The 22,340-nt window shown below is 46.3% G+C and overlaps 3 protein-coding genes across 8 annotated transcripts in view; 1 reads left to right on the top strand and 2 right to left on the bottom strand.

Annotated features, from left to right (window-relative positions):
* SEC61B (SEC61 translocon subunit beta) overlaps positions 1-5,571 on the bottom strand; it is a 43,329-nt gene extending 37,758 nt beyond the window's left edge. Inside the window, exon 1 of the mRNA XM_077269487.1 lies at positions 5,434-5,571. Coding sequence (XP_077125602.1) covers positions 5,434-5,436 — 3 coding nt within the window. The 5' untranslated portion in view covers positions 5,437-5,571. The remainder of the gene's footprint in view (positions 1-5,433) is intronic.
* On the bottom strand, positions 2,024-4,936 carry LOC143781071 (uncharacterized). Its single transcript, XM_077267621.1, has 2 exons — positions 4,666-4,936; positions 2,024-4,586 (listed from the first exon to the last, which is right to left on the bottom strand). The coding sequence occupies exon 2, from the start codon at positions 3,964-3,966 to the stop codon at positions 2,887-2,889; it is 1,080 nt and encodes a 359-aa protein (XP_077123736.1). The 5' UTR covers positions 3,967-4,586; positions 4,666-4,936; the 3' UTR covers positions 2,024-2,886.
* Positions 5,572-5,643: 72 nt separating the features above from the next.
* The window catches only part of ALG2 (ALG2 alpha-1,3/1,6-mannosyltransferase), a 37,831-nt gene continuing 21,134 nt past the window's right edge, over positions 5,644-22,340 (top strand). Inside the window, exons 1-3 of one of the 6 annotated variants that reach the window (XM_077269481.1) lie at positions 5,733-6,140; positions 6,823-6,919; positions 21,430-21,760. In XM_077269481.1, coding sequence (XP_077125596.1) covers positions 6,897-6,919; positions 21,430-21,760 — 354 coding nt within the window. In that variant the 5' untranslated portion in view covers positions 5,733-6,140; positions 6,823-6,896. Of the gene's footprint in view, positions 6,141-6,755; positions 6,920-21,429; positions 21,761-22,340 lie in introns of those variants that run through there. The other 5 variants (XM_077269485.1, XM_077269484.1, XM_077269483.1 and 2 more) reach the window with 5 other exon arrangements.

The raw sequence follows: 22,340 nt of genomic DNA, 5'->3' as shown, positions 1-22,340 counted from the left end.
GAAAATTCAAGGACATTAGCATGGACAAAGAGAAAAACGCACCTAAACCTGCGTTTTTGATGCAGCTTCTTTCCTGCCAAGATCAGGTTTTGCTGCAGGAAACAAAAAAAAAAAAAAAAAAAAAAAAAAAGCAGCAAAAACGCCCTGTGTGAACTTAGGCTAGTTTCACATTTGCGTTCGAATACGCAGCGTTTAATCCGCATCCGCAGGAAAAAACGCATAGAAACACGTACAAACGCAGCTTTTTTTTACACGCATGCGGTTAATAAAACGCAGCGTTTTCACACGTTTGCGTTTTTTGTGCGCATGGTGGGAAATTTTACAGGAGAATCTAGATAACCAGACACAGTCAATGGGACTACAGAAGGCGTGTATTATGGGATATCTATATTTAGACCTTAGGACTGCTGAAATCTTAACAGTGTGCTACTGTATCCTGTGTCAAGATGGATCTTTGCATGGAGATCAACTTTTCAACTCAAAAATATTTCACGGATCCGTACATTCCTAAACCAAGAATCTGCAAAAACCCTAGTCCATGCCCTCATCATCTCCCGCCTTGACTACTGTAACCTCCTGCTCTGTGGCCTCCCCTCTAACACTCTCGCACCCCTCCAATCTATTATAAACTCAGCTGCCCAACTAATCCACCTGTCCCCCCGCTATTCCCCGGCCTCTCCCCATTACCCAGAAACTCCAGTACAAAAGCCTAACCATGACATACAAAGCCATCTACAACCTGTCTCCTCCATACATCTGTGACCTCGTCTCCCGCTACTTTCCCGCTACTTTCCTGCACGCAACCTCCGATCCTCACAAGATCTCCTTCTCTACTCCCCTCTTCGCGCAATCGCATACAAGATTTCTGTCGCACATCACCCCTACTCTGGGACTCTCTACCACAACATATCAGACTTTCACCTACCATCGAAACCTTCAAAAAGAACCTGAAGACCTACCTCTTCCGGCAAGCCTACAACCTGCAGTAACCATCGATCGACCAAACCACTGCACGACCAGCTCTATCCTCACCCACTGTATCCTCACCTATCCCTTGTAGATTGTGAGCCCTCGCGGGCAGGGTCCTCTCTCTTCCTATACCAGCTGTGACTTGTATTGTTCAAGATTATTGTACTTGTTTTTATTATGTGTACCTCTTCTCACATGTAAAGCGCCATGGAATAAATGGCGCTATAATAATAAATAATAATAATGATGGAGAGCTTTTATTTCAACCTGGATTTAAGCATCAAGCAGTTTCTTGCATGTGCGTTTGCTTGGGAGCAACACTGAAATCGCAAAAGATGGAGAAGGACACGGCATAGGCGTTATTGGCGACACCCCATTATCGAACTACGTGAGAGCCGTGGAGCCCATCACATGCTATATGGCGAGCTTAATGCCAACCCGGACAAATTCCCGGAATATACAAGGATGTCGCAAGACTAGTTCCGGGATTTGCTTGGTCGTGTCCAAGGAGCCATCCGGAGACAGGACACCCAGCTCCGTAGAGAGATTCCACCAGAGGAACGTCTGCTGGTTACATTAAGGCACGTAACGATTCTAAACAAATGCCAGTCAATTTTGGTTGTTCTGACATGTATACTTTGTATTTTCCTTTATGTATTTAGCAGAACACCACCATAAATAGAATTGATTGTAAATTTTGTTTAATTTATTTTATTACAGATTTCTGGCAACCGAAGAGAGTTTATCATCCCTCCACTTCCAATACCGGCTTGGAATTTCCACCCTGTCCGGAATAGTTGCGGGCACCTACCGGGCTTTGTGGAATGTTCTCCGGGATGAGTTTATACCCCTACCTACCGCGGACATGTGGATTGAAATTGCTGAAAAATTCTGGAGTGTGTGTGTGATTTCACCATCTGTTTGGGAGCGGTGGATGGAAAGAACATCCACATTATCAAACCAGCCAGAACAGGATCAGAGTACTTCACCTATAAAAATATATTTCTGTTGTGCTTATGGCAATAGCAGACTGTCGATTCATCGCCGTGGACATTGGAGCTTTTGGCCGTGGCAACGATCCCCAGACTTTCAAGAACTCGGATATGGGGCGCCGTGTGTATGGCAAAAATGTTAATTTTCCACTGACTTTCCCCAAAACTCAAGGTCCACCGATGCCATTTGTTATGGTTGGGGATGAGGCCTTTCAGATGTGTGAAAACCTACTGAAGCCATATTCCAGTCGGGACTTGAACCACACTAGAAGGATCTTTAACTACAGACTGACCAGGGCCCGAAGAACAGTGGAGTGCACCTTTGGGATTCTAGTTTCAAAATGGCACATTCTTGCAACAGCCATTAATCTAAAAATGGAGACAGTCGATGAGGTGGTCAAAGTCTGTGTGGTTCTCCACAATTACATAATGGCTAAGGAGCGACCCAACATTGAACTGGATGAACCAGTTGCAAACCCATTGCCAGATTACCAGCATTACCCGCTGCGGTCAACTGCTGAAGTTGGCCACATGCGGGACCAATTTGCTGCCTTTTTTGATTCAGATATTGGACGTGTGGCATGACAGGACAATATTGTGCAAAATGTCCTGTTGGGTTTGGGTCTGTACCAGTTATGATACTAATATTTGTTGTTAATAAACTTTATATTTTTGGTATCTTGACCGTGTCTCCTATGTATTTCCTCTACACGGTGTGGCGCACGGTGTGTGTTGCCGGCGTTGAAATACACAATTAACCAAACATTTTATGGGGCAAAACACATTATTATTTATTTTAATAACAAAAAAAAAAAAAAAAAAAATTAACTGCGCCTGCTTGGGGTAGAGTGCTGGAAACGGGGGGTATGTAGCTGTGAAGCTTGACTCACTGTGGACGACGCAGGGGTGGCAGTTGAAGGGGCAATTAAATTACTGGGGTCTGGAAGATCGGGGATGGGGCTCGACACATGAGAGGGCTGAGACACACTTGAAGGGCGAGACAAACCTGACATAACAGACACATTGGGAGGTGAGGGGGGAGGAATAAAAAAGTCAGCTTTTTTTTCTTCCCTTTTTGGGATCGGCGCTGCGGTCTGGGGAGCCTCGGCGGGCTCATCTCTTGCGGCCTAGTCATAGTGGCCAAACTGTCACTGTCTTTGTCCCGCTGCAGCATGGTTGCGGTAGCAGTTTGTAAGGCCATGTCAGGGTCCTGCTGCATGGTGGTGGCGGAGCGGAAAGGAATGCCAGGGTCCTGCTGCATCGTGGTGGCGGAGCGGAAGGGAATGCCAGGGTCCTGCTGCATCGTGGTGGCGGAGCAGAAGGGAATGCCAGGGTCCTGCTGCATCGTGGTGGCGGAGCAGAAGGGAATGCCAGGGTCCTGCTGCATCGTGGTGGCGGAGCAGAAGGGAATGCCAGGGTCCTGCTGCATCGTGGTGGCGGAGCAGAAGGGAATGCCAGGGTCCTGCTGCATCGTGGTGGCGGAGCAGAAGGGAATGCCAGGGTCCTGCTGCATCGTGGTGGCGGAGCAGAAGGGAATGCCAGGGTCCTGCTGCATCGTGGTGGCGGAGCTGAAGGCCATGCCAGGGTCCTGCTGCAACGTGGTGGCGGAGCGGAAGGGAATGCCATGGTGCTGCTGCATTGTGGTGGCGGAGCAGAAGGGACTGCCAGGGTCCTGATGCATCGTGGTGGCAGAGCAGAAGGCCATGCCAGGGTCCTGCTGCTGCATGGTGGTGTCAGTGGAGGAGGTCCAAGTTGTCATCCGTCCTACAGCACTCGGCATGGTGGTGGTGCTGTAGTGGTGTCCGGCAGTGCTTGGAATGGAGGTGGCCGTGCAGTGGTATGCAGCAGAGGTCGGCATTGAGGTCAAGAGTGACAGTGTAGGCACAGGTGGATATACCGCCACTGTCTGCTGAAAATACTGACTTTGCAGCGTAGCCTGCACATAAGCAGCATTGCAGGCCTGCATGACACTAAGCTGGAGATAAGGACTAAGGTGTTCCGACATGCCCTGTTCAATTTGATTAAAAAAATGATGTGCTGGCCTCTGGAGGTCGGCTTTTACTTGGTCAAGGCTTTTGGTGACCTCCTGGATACCCGTATTGATATGGCTAATGGCAGTATCCAGTTGGTCACCCAAAGCCTTGAGTCAATCGTGAAAAACCGAGCTCAAGTGCAAAAACTCGGGCATGAGTGACCTGTCTGATGCCCTCTGCCGCTGCCGGGAGGAGCCACGTCACGTTGTCCGAGTGCTGGGGAACCCGGGAGTCCCACAACGGGACTCGCTCATGGACCAGGGAGATGAGGATATCGTTGTCAATGAGGTCCTCATCCCGTTCTGGAATCTAAAAAATAAAATAAGACATTAAGGTTGGAGACATTAACATAAGGAAAAGAAAGAAAACAGAGGTAGAGAAATGGCATGAATAATGAAAGTAAAGATAAAAAAAGGAGTCCAGAAGAAAAAAAGAAAGAAAGAGGAAAGTAATGAAAGAAAGATTCAAGAATACTAAAGTGAGGATACGATACAATAAACAGTCAGCCAGGTATAGTTACACGCTGCCACCTTGCCACCCGATCGTGACCCCGCTGCTCCTGCTCAGCCTCTGCCGCATTGGAAGAAGTGCTCTAAAAAAAAGGAAAAAAAAATGTCACATGTGTAGATGTGACAGTGAATACTTACCAATCTGAGAAGTCGAGTACTCACTTCACTGACATGTTCGGCTTGTGAAGGACCAGGATGTTGCTCCTCATCAGAAGATGACATTCTGATGCATGCAGAAAGAAAGAAATGGCAGAAATTAGGACATGTAGAGACAGAAAATAGAAAATAAAGGCATTGGCTAGGATATACTCACATTGTTCAGAGGGTAGATTCCTTCCTGTGTCTGCTCTGCTGCGTCTGGAAAGCTTCTCTGTCTGCTGAGTAGTGACCTGCAAATGTCCACTCCCTCCCTTTATCACCTTGTATGTGAGGGGTGTCTAGACATGTTTTCCTGTGGTGCAACGCACGCGTTCACAAACGCATGTGCTTGCGGCCGCATGCGTTCACATAGACAGCAATGCGTTTTTTTGCCGCATTCCATCCGCTAACAACCTCATACGTTTCTAGGTGGCAAATTGACGCCTCTAAAATTACTACATGTAGCATTTACCGTGCCAAACCGCAGACGACGAATGTGTCGTCAAACGCGGCAAAACGCAACTGATCGCAGACACATGCGTCCCTAATGTTAAATATTGGAACACACGACGCATGCGGATAATTGCAGAAGAAACGCTGTGGACACAACCGCAAATGTGAAACCGGCCTTATCCTGAATGTACTAGAGTCCACTAACCACTGGGGACAACCCGACCAGTAACACAGGCTCTCCTTGCCCCCAGATGCACGGGAGCGATAGGAGGCGGACGCTTGTAGTAACGCCAGGCCGAAAGCAAAGCTAGCTGACATCACTGGCAGTGGGACACTCACCATTTTGCTGACGGGTCGTTGTCGCCGCTAACGTTCTTTGACACCTTCCGAAAATGAGAAAAGACGCGTCACCTCCCCCACTCCACTAATAGAGCCACGTTACCGGAAACCCAGTCGGCAGCCAATCACCGCGCAGAGAGTCCACAATGTCACGCCCTGCTCTTACAAGTAGACGTGACATTGCCTCTGAATTTGTCTCTACCTCAGTAACACAGGTTGGCAGCGGCAGCCATTTTGTCGAAGCTCTAACATAACTACAGACACTAGGAAATATCTCCGGTATAATGGCTGACAGACTAGCGACAAGTGTGAACACTGGTGGTGTGTGCTACGGCTTCTGGGCATAGGACACGTCAGCGCTTGCGGCCTGAGAGCTTGTGTGTCTGTGACGAGTTTGGCCCCTGATGCGGGCCATGTTGTGAGCGTCCTTGTTCCTCGGCATGTGAGTACCGGCAGACCGCTCACTCCTCGGCTTTGGGTGCGTGGCTACACATGGCGGAGGTTTTTGACTCTAAAGGAACATGCCGTCCTCTTGCCCACAACCCATCTTTATCCTGTTTTTTTTATATTTGGACCGTTTCATTAATCTGCCCATTGCCTTTTCTGGGGCCGACACCACACTACTGGTACACCACGGACTAGTGCATTATACCCATAGAGGATGGTGGCATCAGCTTGCAAGTTGTCTCTGCGGGTGCCATTAGAAGGTGCTGAAAAAACTCGCTGCAGTTACCTCTTATTAAAGGGAACCTGTCACCCCCAAAATCGAAGGTGAGCTAAGCCCACCGGCATCAGGGGCTTATCTACAGCATTCTGTAATGCTGTAGATAAGCCCCTGATGTATCCTGAAAGATGAGAAAAAGAGGTTAGATTATACTCACCCAGGGGCTGTCCCGCTGCGGTCCGGTCCGATGGGCGTCGTGGTCCGTGGCCTTCCATCTTCTTACAATGACGTCCTCTTCTTGTTTTCACGCTCCGGCGCAGGCGTACTTTGTCTTCCCTGTTGAGGGCAGAGCAATGTACTGCAGTACGCAGGTGCCGGGAAAGGTCAGAGAGGCCCGGCACCTGCGCACTGCAGTACTTGGCTTTGCCCTCAACAGGACAGACAAAGTACGCAAGAGCCGCAGCGTGAAGACAAGAAAAGGACGTCATCCTATGAAGATGGGAGGCCCCGGACCGCCCGCCCAGGTGAGTATAATCTAAACTCTTTTTGTCATCTTTCAGGTTACATCGGGAGTTTATCTACAGCATTACAGAATGTAGATAAGCCCCTGATGCCGGTGGGCTTAGCTCACCTTCGATTTTGGGGGTGACATGTTCCCTTTAAAAGTCCTCAGGGCTGCAAATGGGGAAATGTTTTACTAATCCAGGTTACTGCTCATTGCCTAGGTTACAGGCCAACTTTACTGGGCAGCGGCTGAGCTGTGCCAATCTTCAGAAGCGTCCCGCCCGCTGTATCCAGGATGCCATACAGAGGGTCTTGTAGGTAGGCGCTTCACTGGCCCTTTTAGGGGGTTTGTCTTATTAAGCTATTAGTAACAGTGGCAATTTGGTACGTAATGACAGGCCAATTTTACAATTCTGACCACTGTTACTTTATGAGGTAATTATTATTATTATACATTTTCATTGCGCCACTTATTCCATGGCGCTTTACATGTGAAAAGGGGGCAAGTATAGACAAATACAATAAACATGAGCAAAAAACAAGGCACTAACAGGTACAGAAGGAGGGAGGACCCTGCCCGCAAGGGCTCACAGTCTGCAGGGGATGGATGAGGATACACTAGGAGAGGGTAGAGCTGGTAGTGCGGCGGTTCAGTAGGATGAGGATCACTGTAGGCTTGTCGGAAGAGGTGAGTCTTCAAGTTCTTTTTTAAGGTTTCTATGGTAGGCGAGAGTCTGATGTGTTGGGGTAGAGAGTTCCAGAGTAGAGAAGTCTTGGATGCGATTGTGGAGGGGAGTAGAGAAGGAGATCTTGTGAGGATCAAAGGTTGTGTGTAGGTAAGTACGGGAGACCATGTCAGAGATGTATGGAGGAGACTGGTTGTGGATGGCTTTGTATGTCAGTAAGGGTTTTGAACTGGAGTCTCTGGACGATAGGAAGTCAGTGAAGGGCTTGGCATAGGGGAAGAGGATGGGGAATAGCGGGGAGTCAGGTAGATTAGTCGGGCAGCAGAATGTAGGATGGATTGGAGTGGTGCCAGAGGGGAGGCCAGAGAGTTGGAAGTTGCAGTAGTCAAGGCTGGAGATAAGGGCGTGCACTAGTGTTTTGTGGTTTCGTTGTCGAGGAATGTGCGGATTTGGGAAATATTTTTGAGTTTGAGACTGCAGGAGGAGGTAAGGCTACTTTCACACTAGCGTCGGGAACAACCCGTCGCTCTGCGTCGGGCCGCCGTTCCCGACGCTAGCGTGGTCTCCGCCGCACAACGGGGGCAGCGGATGCATTTTTCCCACGCATCCGCTGCCCCATTGTGATGTGCGGGGAGGTGGGGGCGGAGTTCCGGCCGCGCATGCGCGGTCGGAAAAAGCGGACCGTCGGGAGCAAAAAACGTTACATGTAACGTTTTTTTCTCCCGACGGTCCGCTACCACACGCCCAAGCGTCGCAAAACGGACGCGACGTTTTGCAATGCGTCGCAAATGCGTCGCTAATGTTAGTCTATGACGAAAAAACGTATCCAGCAAGAACTTTTGCTGGATGCGTATTTTCGGCAAAACGACGCATTTGCGACGTATTGCAGTTAACGCTAGTGTGAAACTAGCCTAAGGGCTTGGATATGTGGCTTGAAAGAGAGGGCAGAGTCGAGCACCGAGCATGCGGGATTGGGGAAAGTGAGCAAACATTGACCTTGATGCATAGGTCTGGTGAAGGGTTAGAGTGAGCTGGGGGAAAGCTGATGAATTCTGTTTTGTCCATGTTCAGTTTTAGAAAGCGAGCAGAAATGAAGGCCGAGATAGCAGACAGTGTGGGATTTTGGTGAGTAAGGAGGTGAGGTCAGGTACAGATAAGTAGATTATTATTATTTATATAGCACCATTAATTCCATGGTGCTGTACATGAGAAAAACGGGTAACGTACAGGGTTATAGATAACATTTACAGTAAACAAATTTACAATAACAGACTGGTGCAGAGGGGAGAGGACCCTGTCCTTGCGGACTTACATTCTGCGGTGTAATGGGGAGGAGACAAGGTCGGGGGAGCGGCAGCTCTGGCGTTTGGTGAGGCGGCAGCTTTGGTGGTTGGTGATACGGCAACTTGGGTGGTGGTGACGCGGCAGAATGGTTCTTAAAGGCTGTAGGCTTTCCAGGTAGAGATGATTATGCAAACCGTGGGATTCTATATCACACTGAGGAGAAGAGAAGGGTGGCCATATTACTATATATATAACATAGTAACATAGTTAGTAAGGCCGAAAAAAGACATTTGTCCATCCAGTTCAGCCTATATTCCATCATAATAAATCCCCAGATCTACGTCCTACAGAACCTAATAATTGTATGATACAATATTGTTCTGCTCCAGGAAGACATCCAGGCCTTTCTTGAACCCCTCGACTGAGTTCGCCATCACCACCTCCTCAGGCAAGCAATTCCAGATTCTCACTGCCCTAACAGTAAAGAATCCTCTTCTATGTTGGTGGAAAAACCTTCTCTCCTCCAGACGCAAAGAATGCCCCCTTGTGCCCGTCACCTTCCTTGGTATAAACAGATCCTCAGCGAGATATTTGTATTGTCCCCTTATATACTTATACATGGTTATTAGATCGCCCCTCAGTCATCTTTTTTCTAGACTAAATAATCCTAGTTTCGCTAATCTATCTGGGTATTGTAGTTCTCCCATCCCCTTTATTAATTTTGTTGCCCTCTATGAGCTGTCCCAGGCCGGTAGGGCTAGATGGAGAAGAGTAGGGGTCCCAGAACTGAGCCTTGAGGGACATCGGCAGACAAAGGGCGAGGTGAGGAGGTGGTGTGGGAGAGGGAGACACTGAAAGTTCGGTCTGTTAGATATGACGAGATCCAGGATAGGGCCAAGTCTGTGATGCCAAGAGATGATAGAATTTGTAGCAGGAGGGAATGGCCCACAGTGTCAAAGGCAGAAGACAGGTCCAGGAGAAGGACAGAGTAGTGTCGCTTGCTCTTGGTGGTTAGAAGGTCATTGGTGACTTTAGTTAGGGAAGTTTCAGTTGAGTGATGGGATTGGAAGTCAGATTGTAAACGGTCAAAAAGGGAGCAGGAGGAGAGGTGGGAGGACAGTTCAAGATGGACATGCTGTTCCAGTAGTTAGTGGGTAATAACTGTTGAATGCTTCCACGGATCCCACTGATTCTCAGATTTTTTCGTGACATAATGTACTTTACCACTGATAGTGGTAAAAATTCTTCTATATCTATTATAATGCTAGGAGCCTCACTCTGTCCAAAGCCTTTATAGACTGCGCAAGAGCAACGCATCTGCGCAGTCTGGAACCCACAGAGTTACGCCTCCGGGGATGAGGATTGTGGCCCAGGAGATGGTGGTATGCTTAAGCACTGAATGCATACCACGATCACCGGCACGTGCCAGGAGGGGGTGAGTATGACGGGGGAGAGTGAGCCATGCTATATTCACCTGTCCCCGTTCCACCGCCGCGCTGTGTCTCTCGCGTCCTCTGGCTGCGACGTTCAGGTCAGAGGGTGCGATGACATGTTTAGTGCGCACCCCCTGCCTGAACAGTCACAGCCAGAGGACCTGGAAGACACAGCGGCGCGCTGTAGTGGAGCGGGGACAGGTAAATATCGCAAATGCCGGGGGCCTGAGCCAGTGGCGACACCGGCACCTGACCCCCATAGCGTGCCGGTGTCCCCGCCTGCTCAGGACCCCGGCACTCGGCGCCCAGCGACGAGAGGTGAGTATGTCTTTTTTTCTTTTTTTATCGCAGCAGCATACGGGGCATATTATTGTATGGAGAATCTTATGAGAGCCATCAACCTTTGTGGAGCAGCATGTGGGGCATATTATGCAATGGAGCATCTTTTGGGGCCAGCAATCTTTATGGAGCAGCATATGGGGCATATTATACTATGGAGCGTCTTCTAGAGCCAACAACTTTTCTGGAGCAGCATATGGGCCATCAACCTTTATGGAGCAACCTTTGGGGCCGCCGGACTGACACCAGCACCGAGATATTCGGGTAAGACGGGCTAAACCTTTTTTTTTTTTTTTGCTACTGTGCACTGACCTCTATGGCAAACAATTAGGTATGGCAGTATACTTGGTTGGCTACTTGTGCCATATACATCCATATGACTGCCTGCCATTAAACTACACGGATATGGAGGTATATTAATACATCTAGTGATTCACCGGGTAGTGGTGGTGCCCATTTGCACTATGCACTTTAAATGATACATGATATACCTCATGATGGTTATCACCTGCCCTGGTAAATCACTGGCGTTTCCTGTCTCCCTGGTGCCACTGTGAGTGTCCTCTTGTCCGCCATACACGTACTATTAATGTAACCTGTCTGTCAAGTGTTTTATCTTTATGTTATATATATCCTCAAATAAAGAGTTGTTACGATTTTATATTGAGTCTTTTGGGTGGATTTATACTCCGTGGTTTGCTATAGGAAATTATTAATAGTGGAGTCTTGCCCTGTTATTTATTAATTGGCCTTGATAGGGTGCAACCCTATGGTAGGTCTGCACTGATATGCATCAGTGGTGTCTGTATTTAACCTTTATGGAGCAGCATGTGGGTCATATTATGCTATGGAGCATCTTATAGGGCCATCAACCTTTATGGAGCAGCATATGGGGCATATTATGCTATGGAGCATCTTATAGGGCCTGCATCCTTTATGGAGCAGCATATGGGGTATATGCTAGAGAGCATCTTATGGGGCCATCAACCTTTATGGAGCAGCATATGGGGCATATTATTCTATGGAGCATCTTATGGGGCCATCATTAACCTTTGTGCAGCATTATATGGGGCGTATTTTTATATGGATCATCTTATGGGACCATCATTAACCTTTGTGCAGCATTATATGGGGCATATTTTTGTATGGAGCATCTTATGGGGTCCATCATGAACTTTCCAGTAGCTGCTACTACATTTCCCACCCTAGGCTTATACTCGTGTTCCCAGTTTTTTGTGGCAAAATTAGAGGTCTTGGCTTATACTCGGGTCAGCTTATACTCGAGTATATACGGTACCTATCCGGTATTGCCATGGGGTCTCTTCGGGCCGGAGGCTGGGACATGAATCCTCCGTCGGAAATGGCTCATGCGTGTAGCGGACTTTAGGCGCCATTTTGTAAGTTACGCATACGGGGATGAGGGTTGCGGCGCCAGAATCGGCGTCTGCGCTTTCCAGCGCCATTTTTATACTGAATCTATATATAGAATACTTCAGCGGAGCAATCCAGCCTCTTTCTAATATATATATATATATATATATATATATATATATATATATATATATATATATATATATATATATATATATATATATATATATATATATATATATATATACACTCACTGGCCACTTTATTAGGTACACCTGTCCAACTTCTTGTTAACACTTAATTTCTAATCAGCCAATCACATGGCGGCAACTCAGTGCATTTAGGCATGTAGACATAGTCAAGACAATCTCCTGCAGTTCAAACCGAGCATCAGTATGGGGAAGAAAGGTGATTTGAGTGCCTTTGAACGTGGCATGGTTGTTGGTGCCAGAAGGGCTGGTCTGAGTATTTCAGAAACTGCTGATCTACTGGGATTTTCACGCACAACCATCTCTAGGGTTTACAGAGAATGGTCCGAAAAAGAAAAAAATCCAGTGAGCGGCAGTTCTGTGGGCGGAAATGCCTTGTTGATGCCAGAGGTCAGAGGAGAATGGGCAGACTGGTTCGAGCTGATAGAAAGGCAACAGTGACTCAAATTGACACCCGTTACAACCAAGGTAGGCCTAAGAGCATCTCTGAATGCACAGTGCGTCGAACTTTGAGGCAGATGGGCTACAGCAGCAGAAGACCACACCGGGTACCACTCCTTTCAGCTAAGAACAGGAAACTGAGGCTACAATTTGCACAAGCTCATCGAAATTGGACAGTAGAAGATTGGAAAAACGTTGCTTGGTCTGATGAGTCTCGATTTCTGCTGCGACATTCGGATGGTAGGGTCAGAATTTGGCGTAAACAACATGAAATCTTTGGGATGTGGTGGAACGGGAGATTCGCATCAGGGATGTGCAGCCGACAAATCTGCGGCAACTGTGTGATGCCATCATGTCAATATGGACCAAAATCTCTGAGGAATGCTTCCAGCACCTTGTTGAATCTATGCCACGAAGAATTGAGGCAGTTCTGAAGGCAAAAGGGGTCCAACCCGTTACTAGCATGGTGTACCTAATAAAGTAATAAAGTGGCCAGTGAGTGTATATATATATATATATATATATATATATATATATATATATATATATATATACATATCTAGAAAATACGTCTGCGCAGCAAGCCAGTCACTTTTTTACTGCACATGACAGAATGGGGGCGCAGAATGAGTGCAGCACATGACAGAATGGGGGCGCAGGATGGGAGCCGCACATGACAGAATGGGGGTGCAGGATGGGTGCAGCACATGCCAGAATGGGGGCGCAGGATGGGAGCAGCACATGACAGGATGGGGGCGCAGGATGAGAGCAGCACATCACAGGATGGGGGCGCAGGATGGAAGCAGCACATGACAGGATGGGGCCGCAGGATAAGAGCAGCACATGACAGGATGGGGGCGCAGGATGGGAGCAGCACATGACAGGATGGGGCGCAGAATGGGTGCAGCAGATGACAGAATAGGGCGCAGGATGGGTGCAGCACATGACAACGGGGGCGCAGGATGGGAGCAGCACATGACAGAATGGGGGCGCAGGATAGGAGCAGCACATGACAAGATGGGGGTGCAGGATGGGAGCAGCACGACAGGATGTGAGCACCACATGACAGGATGGGGGCGCAGGATGAGAGCAGCACATGACAGGATGTTGGCACGGAATTAGAGTAGCACATACCAGGATGGAGGCTGCACATACCAGAATGGGGGCGCAAGATGAGAGCAGCACATGACAGGATGAGGGCGCAGGATGGGTGCAGCACATGACAGAATGGGGGCGCAGGATGGGAGCAGTACATGACAGAATGGGGGCGCAGGATGGGAGCAGCACATGGCAGAATGGGGGTGCAGGATGGGAGCAGCACAGGACAGGATGGGGGCGCAGGATGGGAGTAGCACATGACAAGATGAGGTGCAGGATGGGAGCAGCACATGACAGGATGTGAGCACCATATGACAGGATGTGGACTCAGTATGGGGACGCAGGATGAGAGCACCACATGACAGGATGGGGGCGCAGATTTGGAGTAGCACATACCAGGATGGGGGCAGCACATACCAGAATGGGGATGCAGGATGGGAGCAGCACATGACAGCATGGGGTGCAGGATGGGAGCACTACATGACAGGATGGGGGCGCAGGATGGGAGCACCACATGACAGGATTGGGGCGCAGGATGGGAGCACATGACAAGATGAGGGCACAGGAATAGAGTAGCACATGACAAGATGAAGGTGCACAAAACAGGATGAGGGTGCAGGATGGGGGCTGCACATGATAGGAAGGGGGCGCAGGATGGGAGCAGCATATGACAGGATGGGGGCGCAAGATGGTACCAGCACATGACAAGATTAGGGTTCAGGATGGAAGCAGCACATACCAGGATGGAGACCATATATCAATATAAATGCTCGCCACCCGGGCGTAGAACGGGTTCAATAGCTAGTAACTAGTGATGAGTGAGTATATTCGTTGCTCGGGTTTTCCCGAGCACGCTCGGGTGATCTCCGAGTATTTGTGACTGCTCGGAGGTTTAGTTTTCCTTGCCGCAGCTGCATGATTTGCGACTGTTAGCTTGATTATATGTGAGGATTCCCTAGCAACCAGGAATCCCCCACATGTACTCAGGCTGGCTAGCAGCCGTAAATCATGCAGCTGCGTCAACAAAAACTAAATCTCCGAGCACTAACAAATACTCGGAGATCACCCGAGCGTGCTCAGGGAAACCCAAGCAACGAGTATACTCGCTCATCACTACTAGTAACTTATATTTATACTAGATGGTGGCCCGATTCTAACGCATCGGGTATTTTAGAATATGTATCTAGTTTATTTATGAAGGTTTACGAATAATGCAATGAATACACCAGATTTTCCAGGTAAAATATATACATTATCATAAACTTTTATTGCTCATAGAACTTAATACAACTGAACGAAATTATTAAACACTTTGACTGACAGAACTTGTTCAGTAAACGTGAGTGAACTACGTCACACTGTGACAGAACTTGTTCAGTAAACGTGACTGAACTATGTGGCACTGTGACTGCCAGAACTTGTTCAGTAAACGTGAGTGAACTACGTCACACTGTGACTGACAGAACTTGTTCATTAAACGTGACTGAACTACGTAACACTGTGACTGACAGAACTTGTTCAGTAAACGTGACTGAACTACGTAGCACTGTGACAGAACTTGTTCAGTAAACGTGAGTGAACTATGTCGCACTGTAACAGAACTTGTTCAGTAAACGTGACAACTACGTGGCACTGTGACTGCCAGAACTTGTTCAGTAAACGTGAGTGAACTACGTCACACTGTGACTGACAGAACTTGTTCAGTAAACGTGACTGAACTACGTGGCACTGTGACTGACAGAACTTGTTCAGTAAACGTGACTGAACTACGTAGCACTGTGACAGAACTTGTTCAGTAAACGTGAGTGAACTATGTCGCACTGTAACAGAACTTGTTCAGTAAACGTGACAACTACGTGGCACTGTGACTGACAGAACTTGTTCAGTAAATGTGACTGAACTGCATGGCACTGTGACTGACAGAACTTGTTCAGTAAATGTTCAGCACTGCGCCTGTCGCTGATTTGGCGCGGGCGGCTGGCGTGACCAATCAGCGACGCGAGATTTCCATTACAGACAAACCAGACAGAATTATACGATTATATAGTAGACTAGATGGTGGCCCTATTCTAACGCATCGGGTATTCTAGAATATGTATGTAGTTTATTCATGAAGATTTAAGAATAATGTAATGAATACACAGGATTTTCCGGGTAAAATATATACATTATCAATACATTTTATTGCTCATCGAACTTAATACAACTGAACGAAATTATTAAACTCTGTGACTGGCTGATTGGTCGCGAGCGGCTGGGGCGACCAATCATCGAAGCAGGATTTCCATTACAGACAAACAGACAGAATTAGACGATTATATAGTAGACTAGATGGTGGCCCGATTCTAACGCATTGGGTATTCTAGAATATGCATGTCCGCGTAGTATATTGCCCAACCACGTAGTATATTGCCCAACCACGTAGTATATTGCCCAGCCACGTAGTATATTGCCCAGCCACGTAGTATATTGCCCAGCCACGTAGTATATTGCCCAGTGACGTAGTATATTGCCCAGCCACGTAGTATATTGCCCAGCCACGTAGTATATTGCCCAGTGACGTAGTATACAGCAGAGCCACGTAGTATATTGCCCAGTGAAGTAGTATACAGCAGAGCCACGTAGTATATTGCACAGCGACATAGTATACAGCACAGAGCCACGTAGTATATTGCCCAGTGACGTAGTATACAGCACAGAGCCACATAGTATATTGCACAGCGACGTAGTATACAGCACAGAGCCACGTAGTATATTACCCAGTTACGTAGTATATTGCACAGCGACGTTGTATACAGCACAGAGCCACGTAGTATATTTCCCAGTGACGTAGTATACAGCAGAGCCACGTGGTATATTGCCCAGTGACGTAGTATACAGCACAGAGCCACGTAGTATATTGCCCAGAGACGTAGTATACAGCACAGAGCCACGTAGTATATTGCCCAGTGAGGTAGTATACAGCACAGAGCCACGTAGTATATTGCCCAGTGACGTAGTATACAGCACAGCCACGTAGTATATTGCCCAGCCACGTATGTCATAGGTTAAAAAATAAATATATACTCGCCTTCCGCGAGGGCTCCTTGTAGTTCTGTCGCCTCCTTCCCGCGCGCAGGACCTGTGATGACGTCACGGTCACATGACCGTGACGTCATGGCAGGTCCTTCTCGCCGACCATCCTTGCCACCGGAATGTGCCACTTGCATGGACCGGTCACCGGAGCGTCGCGAGGAGCGGGAAAGGCAGTGTAGGTGAGTATATAATGATTTTTTATTTTTTTTTATTATTTTTAACATTACATGTTTTTACTATTGACGCTGCATAGGCAGCCTCAATAGTAAAAACTTGGTGACACAGGGTTAATAGCGGCGGAAACGGAGTGAGTTACCCTCGGCATAACACGGTCCGTTACTGCTGGCATTAACCCTGTGTGAGCTGTGACTGCGGGGAGTATGGAGCGGGCGCCGGGTACTCACTGCAGGGGAGTAGGGAGGGACTAATCGGACTGTGGCTGTCGCTGATTGGTCGCGGCAGCCATGACAGGCAGCTGGCGAGACCAATCAGCGACTTGGATTCCATGACAGACAGAGGCCGCGACCAATGAATATCCGTGACAGACGGACATAAAGAAGGACAGACAGAAAGACGGAAGTACCCCTTAGACAATTATATAGTAGATATGAAAAAAAGGAAATTTGGCAAAAAGTTTGAAAATTTAGCAATTTTCAAACTTTGAATTCTTATGCCCTTAAGTCATGTTACAGAAAATAGTTAATAACATTTGCCACATGTCGTCTTTACATCAGCATAATTTTGGAAACATTTTTTTTGTTATAGGATGTTATAAGGGTTAAAAGTTGACCTGCAATTTCCCATTTTTACAACAAAATTTACAAAACCATTTGAAGTGACTTTGAGGGGTCTATATAATAATAATCTTTATTTTTTTATATAGCGCTAACATATTCCGCAGCGCTTTACAGTTTGCACACATTATCATCGCTGTCCCCGATGGGGCTCACAATCTAAATTCCCTATCGGTATGTCTTTGGAATGTGGGAGGAAACCCACGCAAACACAGAGAGAACATACAAACTCTTTGCAGATGTTGTCCTGGGTGGGTTACAACCCAGGACTCCAGCGCTGCAAGGCTGCAGTGCTAACCACTGCGCCACCGTGCTGCCCCATTTTCTGCTATGTAACAGAAAATACCCCAAAATGACACCATTCTAAAAACTGCACCCCTCAAGGTGCTCAAAACCAAATTTAAGAAGTTTATTAACCCTTCAGGTGCTGTTGTGAACTCCGTTTTCAGGCTCCCTCTTGTGGTCACAGATGGTATTGTGTGACTTTGGTTTTTTGGCTCCCCCTGGTGGTTTGGTTTATTATCCTGCGGGTCTGCTGGATCAGCTGCCTCGTTATTCACCAGGGAGGCTCCTATTTAGCTCTGCTTCACTTCCACTTGTTGCCCGCTGTCAATGTATTCAGTGCTATTCTGGTTACTCCTGATTATCTCGTTTTCTGCCTCTTCAGGATAAGCTAAGTTCTGTTTGAATATTTTTTGCTCATCTGCCTGCAATATGATTTCTGTGTATGATGAGTCTAGTCCAGCTTGCTAATATGTGATTTCTTTTTGCTGGTAAGCTCTGAGGTATGGAGTTGCTTCCCCCGCACCGTTAGTTGGTGCGGGGGCTCGAGCAATCTCTGCGTGGATATTTTGAATAGGGTTTTTTATTGACCGCACAGTTCCCTTCTTTTTTTCTGCTATCTAGTATTAGCGGGCCTCATTTGCTTAATCTGATTTCATCTCTGCGTTTGTGCTTTCCCCTTAACTCACCGTTAATATTTGTGGGGGGCTATATCTTTGGGGTCATTCCACTGAGGCAAATGAGGACTTACTTTCCCTCCAGGAACAGTCAGTTTCTCAGGCCGTGACGAGACGTCTAGGATTTTTAGGTAACGTTCCACGGCTGCTTATAGTTGTTTGCGGATAGGATCAGGTTGCGGTCAATCTAGTTACCACTTCCCCAGAGCTAGTAGTCTGTTCAGTTACTTAGCTAGTCCGACCTGCGATCCTTGCCACTAGGATCATAACAGTACAGCCGGCCTATAAAGTGTTAATTGCATGGCAGAAACAGGAGAAAAGAAGCTTGGAGATTTTTTTTTTTTTTTTTGCTGCCGTGTGTCTAGCTGCTGTGTGTCTGGCTTCTCTCCTCCTCTTAATCTTGGTGTGGCTCTGAGTTCAGCTGCTGATATGGATATCCAGAGTTTAGCCTCCAGTGTGGATCATCTTGCTGCAAGGGTACAAAGTATTCAGGATTTTGTTGTGCACAGTCCTATGTCAGAGCCTAGAATACCTATTCCGGAGTTGTTTTCTGGAGATAGATCTAGGTTCCTGAATTTTAAGAACAATTGCAAGTTGTTTCTTTCTTTGAAACCTCGTTCCTCTGGGGATTCTGTTCAGCAAGTTAAGATTATTATTTCTTTCTTGCGTGGCGATCCTCAAGATTGGGCTTTCGCATTGGCTCCAGGGGATCCTGCATTGCTCAGTGTGGATGCGTTTTTTCTGGCCCTTGGATTGCTCTATGAGGAACCTAATCTGGAGAACCAGGCTGAAAAAGCGTTGTTGGCCCTCTCTCAGGGGCAAGATGATGCAGAGGTGTACTGCCAGAAATTTCGGAAATGGTCTGTGCTTACTCAATGGAATTAGTGTGCCCTGGCTGCAAATTTCAGAAAAGGTCTTTCTGAAGCCATTAAGAATGTCATGGTGGGGTTCCCTATGGTGGGGTTTTATTTTTGACCAATTATATGGTGCCCAGTGCGTGGAGGAGAGTCTCCTCTCCTCCACCCTGGGTACCAACCGCACATAATCTGCTTACTTCCCGCATGGTGTGCACAGCCCCGTGCGGGAAGTAAGCAGATCAATGGACTCCTAGGTGTGCGGAATCCCCGCAATTCCGCATTTTTAATGAACATGTTGCTTTTTTTTCCGCGATGCGATTTTTTCGCGGAAAAAAATCGCAACATTTGCACAAAAAATGCAGAATACACTGTAAATAATAGGAGGCATATGTTAGCGTTTTTTTCTCGTTTTTATCACGTTTTTATAGCGAAAAAACGCGAAAAAAAAGCTAAAAATCCTGAACGTGTGCACATGGCCTTAATGTCTTTATTAATTGCAATTTTGAGTCATTTTGCCTGGGCGGTGTAACTATAATTTGAGCATGAGGAACTTGCTCTTCTTCCTGATCTCAAGAATGGTTGTGCATTTGCCCAGCCATTTTGTTAAGTAATGATATGAAGATAGCTGAACACATTTGTTAGTGTTCACATCAACAGATCTGTATCAACGAAAACTAGAGTCTAGAGCACAAATCGCAGGAAAGGTCTTTTGATATTTTAGGTTAAATTCCTAAGAGTTTTTGTAACTGCATAAAAAAAGCAGTGTTTTACGGTTCAGCAAAGTGGGAGGGTCCGGAGGGATTTATAGAAATCATATTTATATGCTTAGTAATCTGACCTGTTGGGCGGGTTTGATTTCTCTTGTGCATATGCTAACTACGGTACTTTCTTTAGTGGATTTTCTCCATAGAATTACATTAGATGCAAAAATACACTAACAATCTTGTGGATTACATAAAGTTTTGTCAACGCTAAAACCAGGAAGTATAAAAAACAAAACCGCTTTATTTAACCCCTTAGTGACAGAGCCATTTTTTTTAAATCTGACCAGTGTCACTTTATGTGGTAATAACTCTGGAACACTTCAACAAATCCCAGTGATTTTGAGATTGTTTTTTCATGACACATTATACTTTTTGATAATGGTAAATTTGAATGATTATCAAATTTTCAAACTTTGAATGTTATTATCCCTTTAATCCAAATAGTCATACCACAACGAAACATTAATAAATAATATTTCCCTCATGTCTGCTGCTTTACATCAGCACCATTTGTAAAATGCTATTTTATTTTGTTAGCATTTTAGGAGGTCTAAAAATGTAGCAGTAATTTTTTCAAGGAAATGTACAAAATGTATTTTTGTAGGGACCTATCCAGGTTTGAAGTGCCTTTAGGGGTCCCATTTATTGGAACCTCCCAAAAGATTTACCATTTTAAAAACAGCACCCCCTGGCATATTGAAAACTGCAGTCGGGTAGTTTATTAACCCTTCATGTGATTTTCAGGAATTAAGGCAAAGTGGCATGACAGAAATGAAAATGTGTATTTTTACCACCTAAATGCCGCAAACTTCTGAACAGGTTCCTATAGCCGGGAGACTCTAAGGCCGCTATTTGGCCATGAATTGCCATCGCAAACATTAGGACCACACAGTCATGATCTGACTGCACCAATTGGGATAAAGAGGAAGCCCCCACACCCTGGTAACCATTTATATGATGTAGTCATTATTGAAAGCAGCATCTAAGGGGTTAAACAGATTTGGACGGTGCAAACACTGATCGTGTCTGATGCAGCAAATTGTCATCTATAGTGTACAGCCTACAGCTGCTGGATTGTCACCTGTATGTGGAGGCTATTCTCATATCTCAGCTCAGTTAAAAGACGTATTGGCGGTCATTAAGGGGTTAAAACATGACATACCAACAAGTGATGAAGAACCTCAGCATCAAAAACCACCAAAACAGTTATAACCTAATTTATTTAATAAGTGCAGAAATCTACAATAGCAAAATCTCACCAAATACTCATTGTGTGTAGGCGGCCTTAAGGGATCTTTCACGGGTTTTATGCTGGACGAAATGTTCAGAGTGATGTGCAGTGCAGCACTGCAGCGGGAGGTGGTCGGGAGGAGTAGAAGCTGAGTGACTTAGCCTTCAGGCTACCTATCTAGCGGTGTCTGTACTTCTGCCTTGAGTTTCTGCATTATCTCTAAATTCTTTTTTTGGAAGGTTGGTGATTCATGAAAGCTTAGTAATGTCCTATTTATTTTCACACAGATTATACACAGCTGATACTATGGAACCGTCTGTGCTGTTTATTCATCCAGACCTTGGAATTGGAGGAGCAGAGAGACTGGTCGTTGATGCGGCACTTGCACTTAAATCGCGTGGTTGTCGAGTTCAGATATGGACAGCCCATTATGATGTGAATCATTGTTTCTCAGAGACAATAGAGTCTGGCATCCCAATTAGATGCTGCGGAGATTGGCTTCCCCGAAGCTTTTTTCACAGATGTTTGGCTCTTAGTGCATACATTCGAATGATATTTCTGTCCTTCTACATACTCTTCCTCAGTGGAGAAGAATTTGATGTTGTGTTTTGTGACCAGGTAAGTTTTTGCTTTCATCTAGTAGATCACACTTAACCCCTTTACCCCCAAGGGGGGTTTGCACGTTAATGACCGGGCCAATTTTTACAATTCTGACCACTGTCCCTTTATGAGGTTATAACTCTGGAACGCTTCAATGAATCCTGATGATTCTGACTTTGTTTTCTCGTGACATATTGTACTTCATGATAGTGGTAAAATGTCTTTGATATTACCTGTGTGTATTTGTGAAAAAAACGGAAATTTGGCGAAAATTTAGAAAATTTCGCAATTTTCCAACTTTGAATTTTTATGCCCTTAAATCGCAGACATATGTCACACAAAATACTTAATCAGTAACATTTCCCACATGTCTACTTTACATTATCACAATTTTGGAACCAACATTTTTTTTTTGTTAGGGAATTATAAGGGTTAAAAGTTGACCAGCAATTTCTCATTTTTACAACACCATTTTTTTTTTAGGGAACACATCACATTTGAAGTCACTTTGAGGGGTCTATATGATAGAAAATACCCAAGTGTTACACCATTCTAAAAACTGCACATCTCAAGGTACTCAAAACCACATTCAAGAAGT

This window comes from Ranitomeya variabilis, chromosome 6 (genome assembly GCF_051348905.1).
Source record: "Ranitomeya variabilis isolate aRanVar5 chromosome 6, aRanVar5.hap1, whole genome shotgun sequence".
NCBI classification, from domain to species: domain Eukaryota; kingdom Metazoa; phylum Chordata; class Amphibia; order Anura; family Dendrobatidae; genus Ranitomeya; species Ranitomeya variabilis.
The sequence above is the reverse complement of the archived record's forward strand: the minus strand, read 5'-3'. Positions and strand labels throughout refer to the sequence as shown.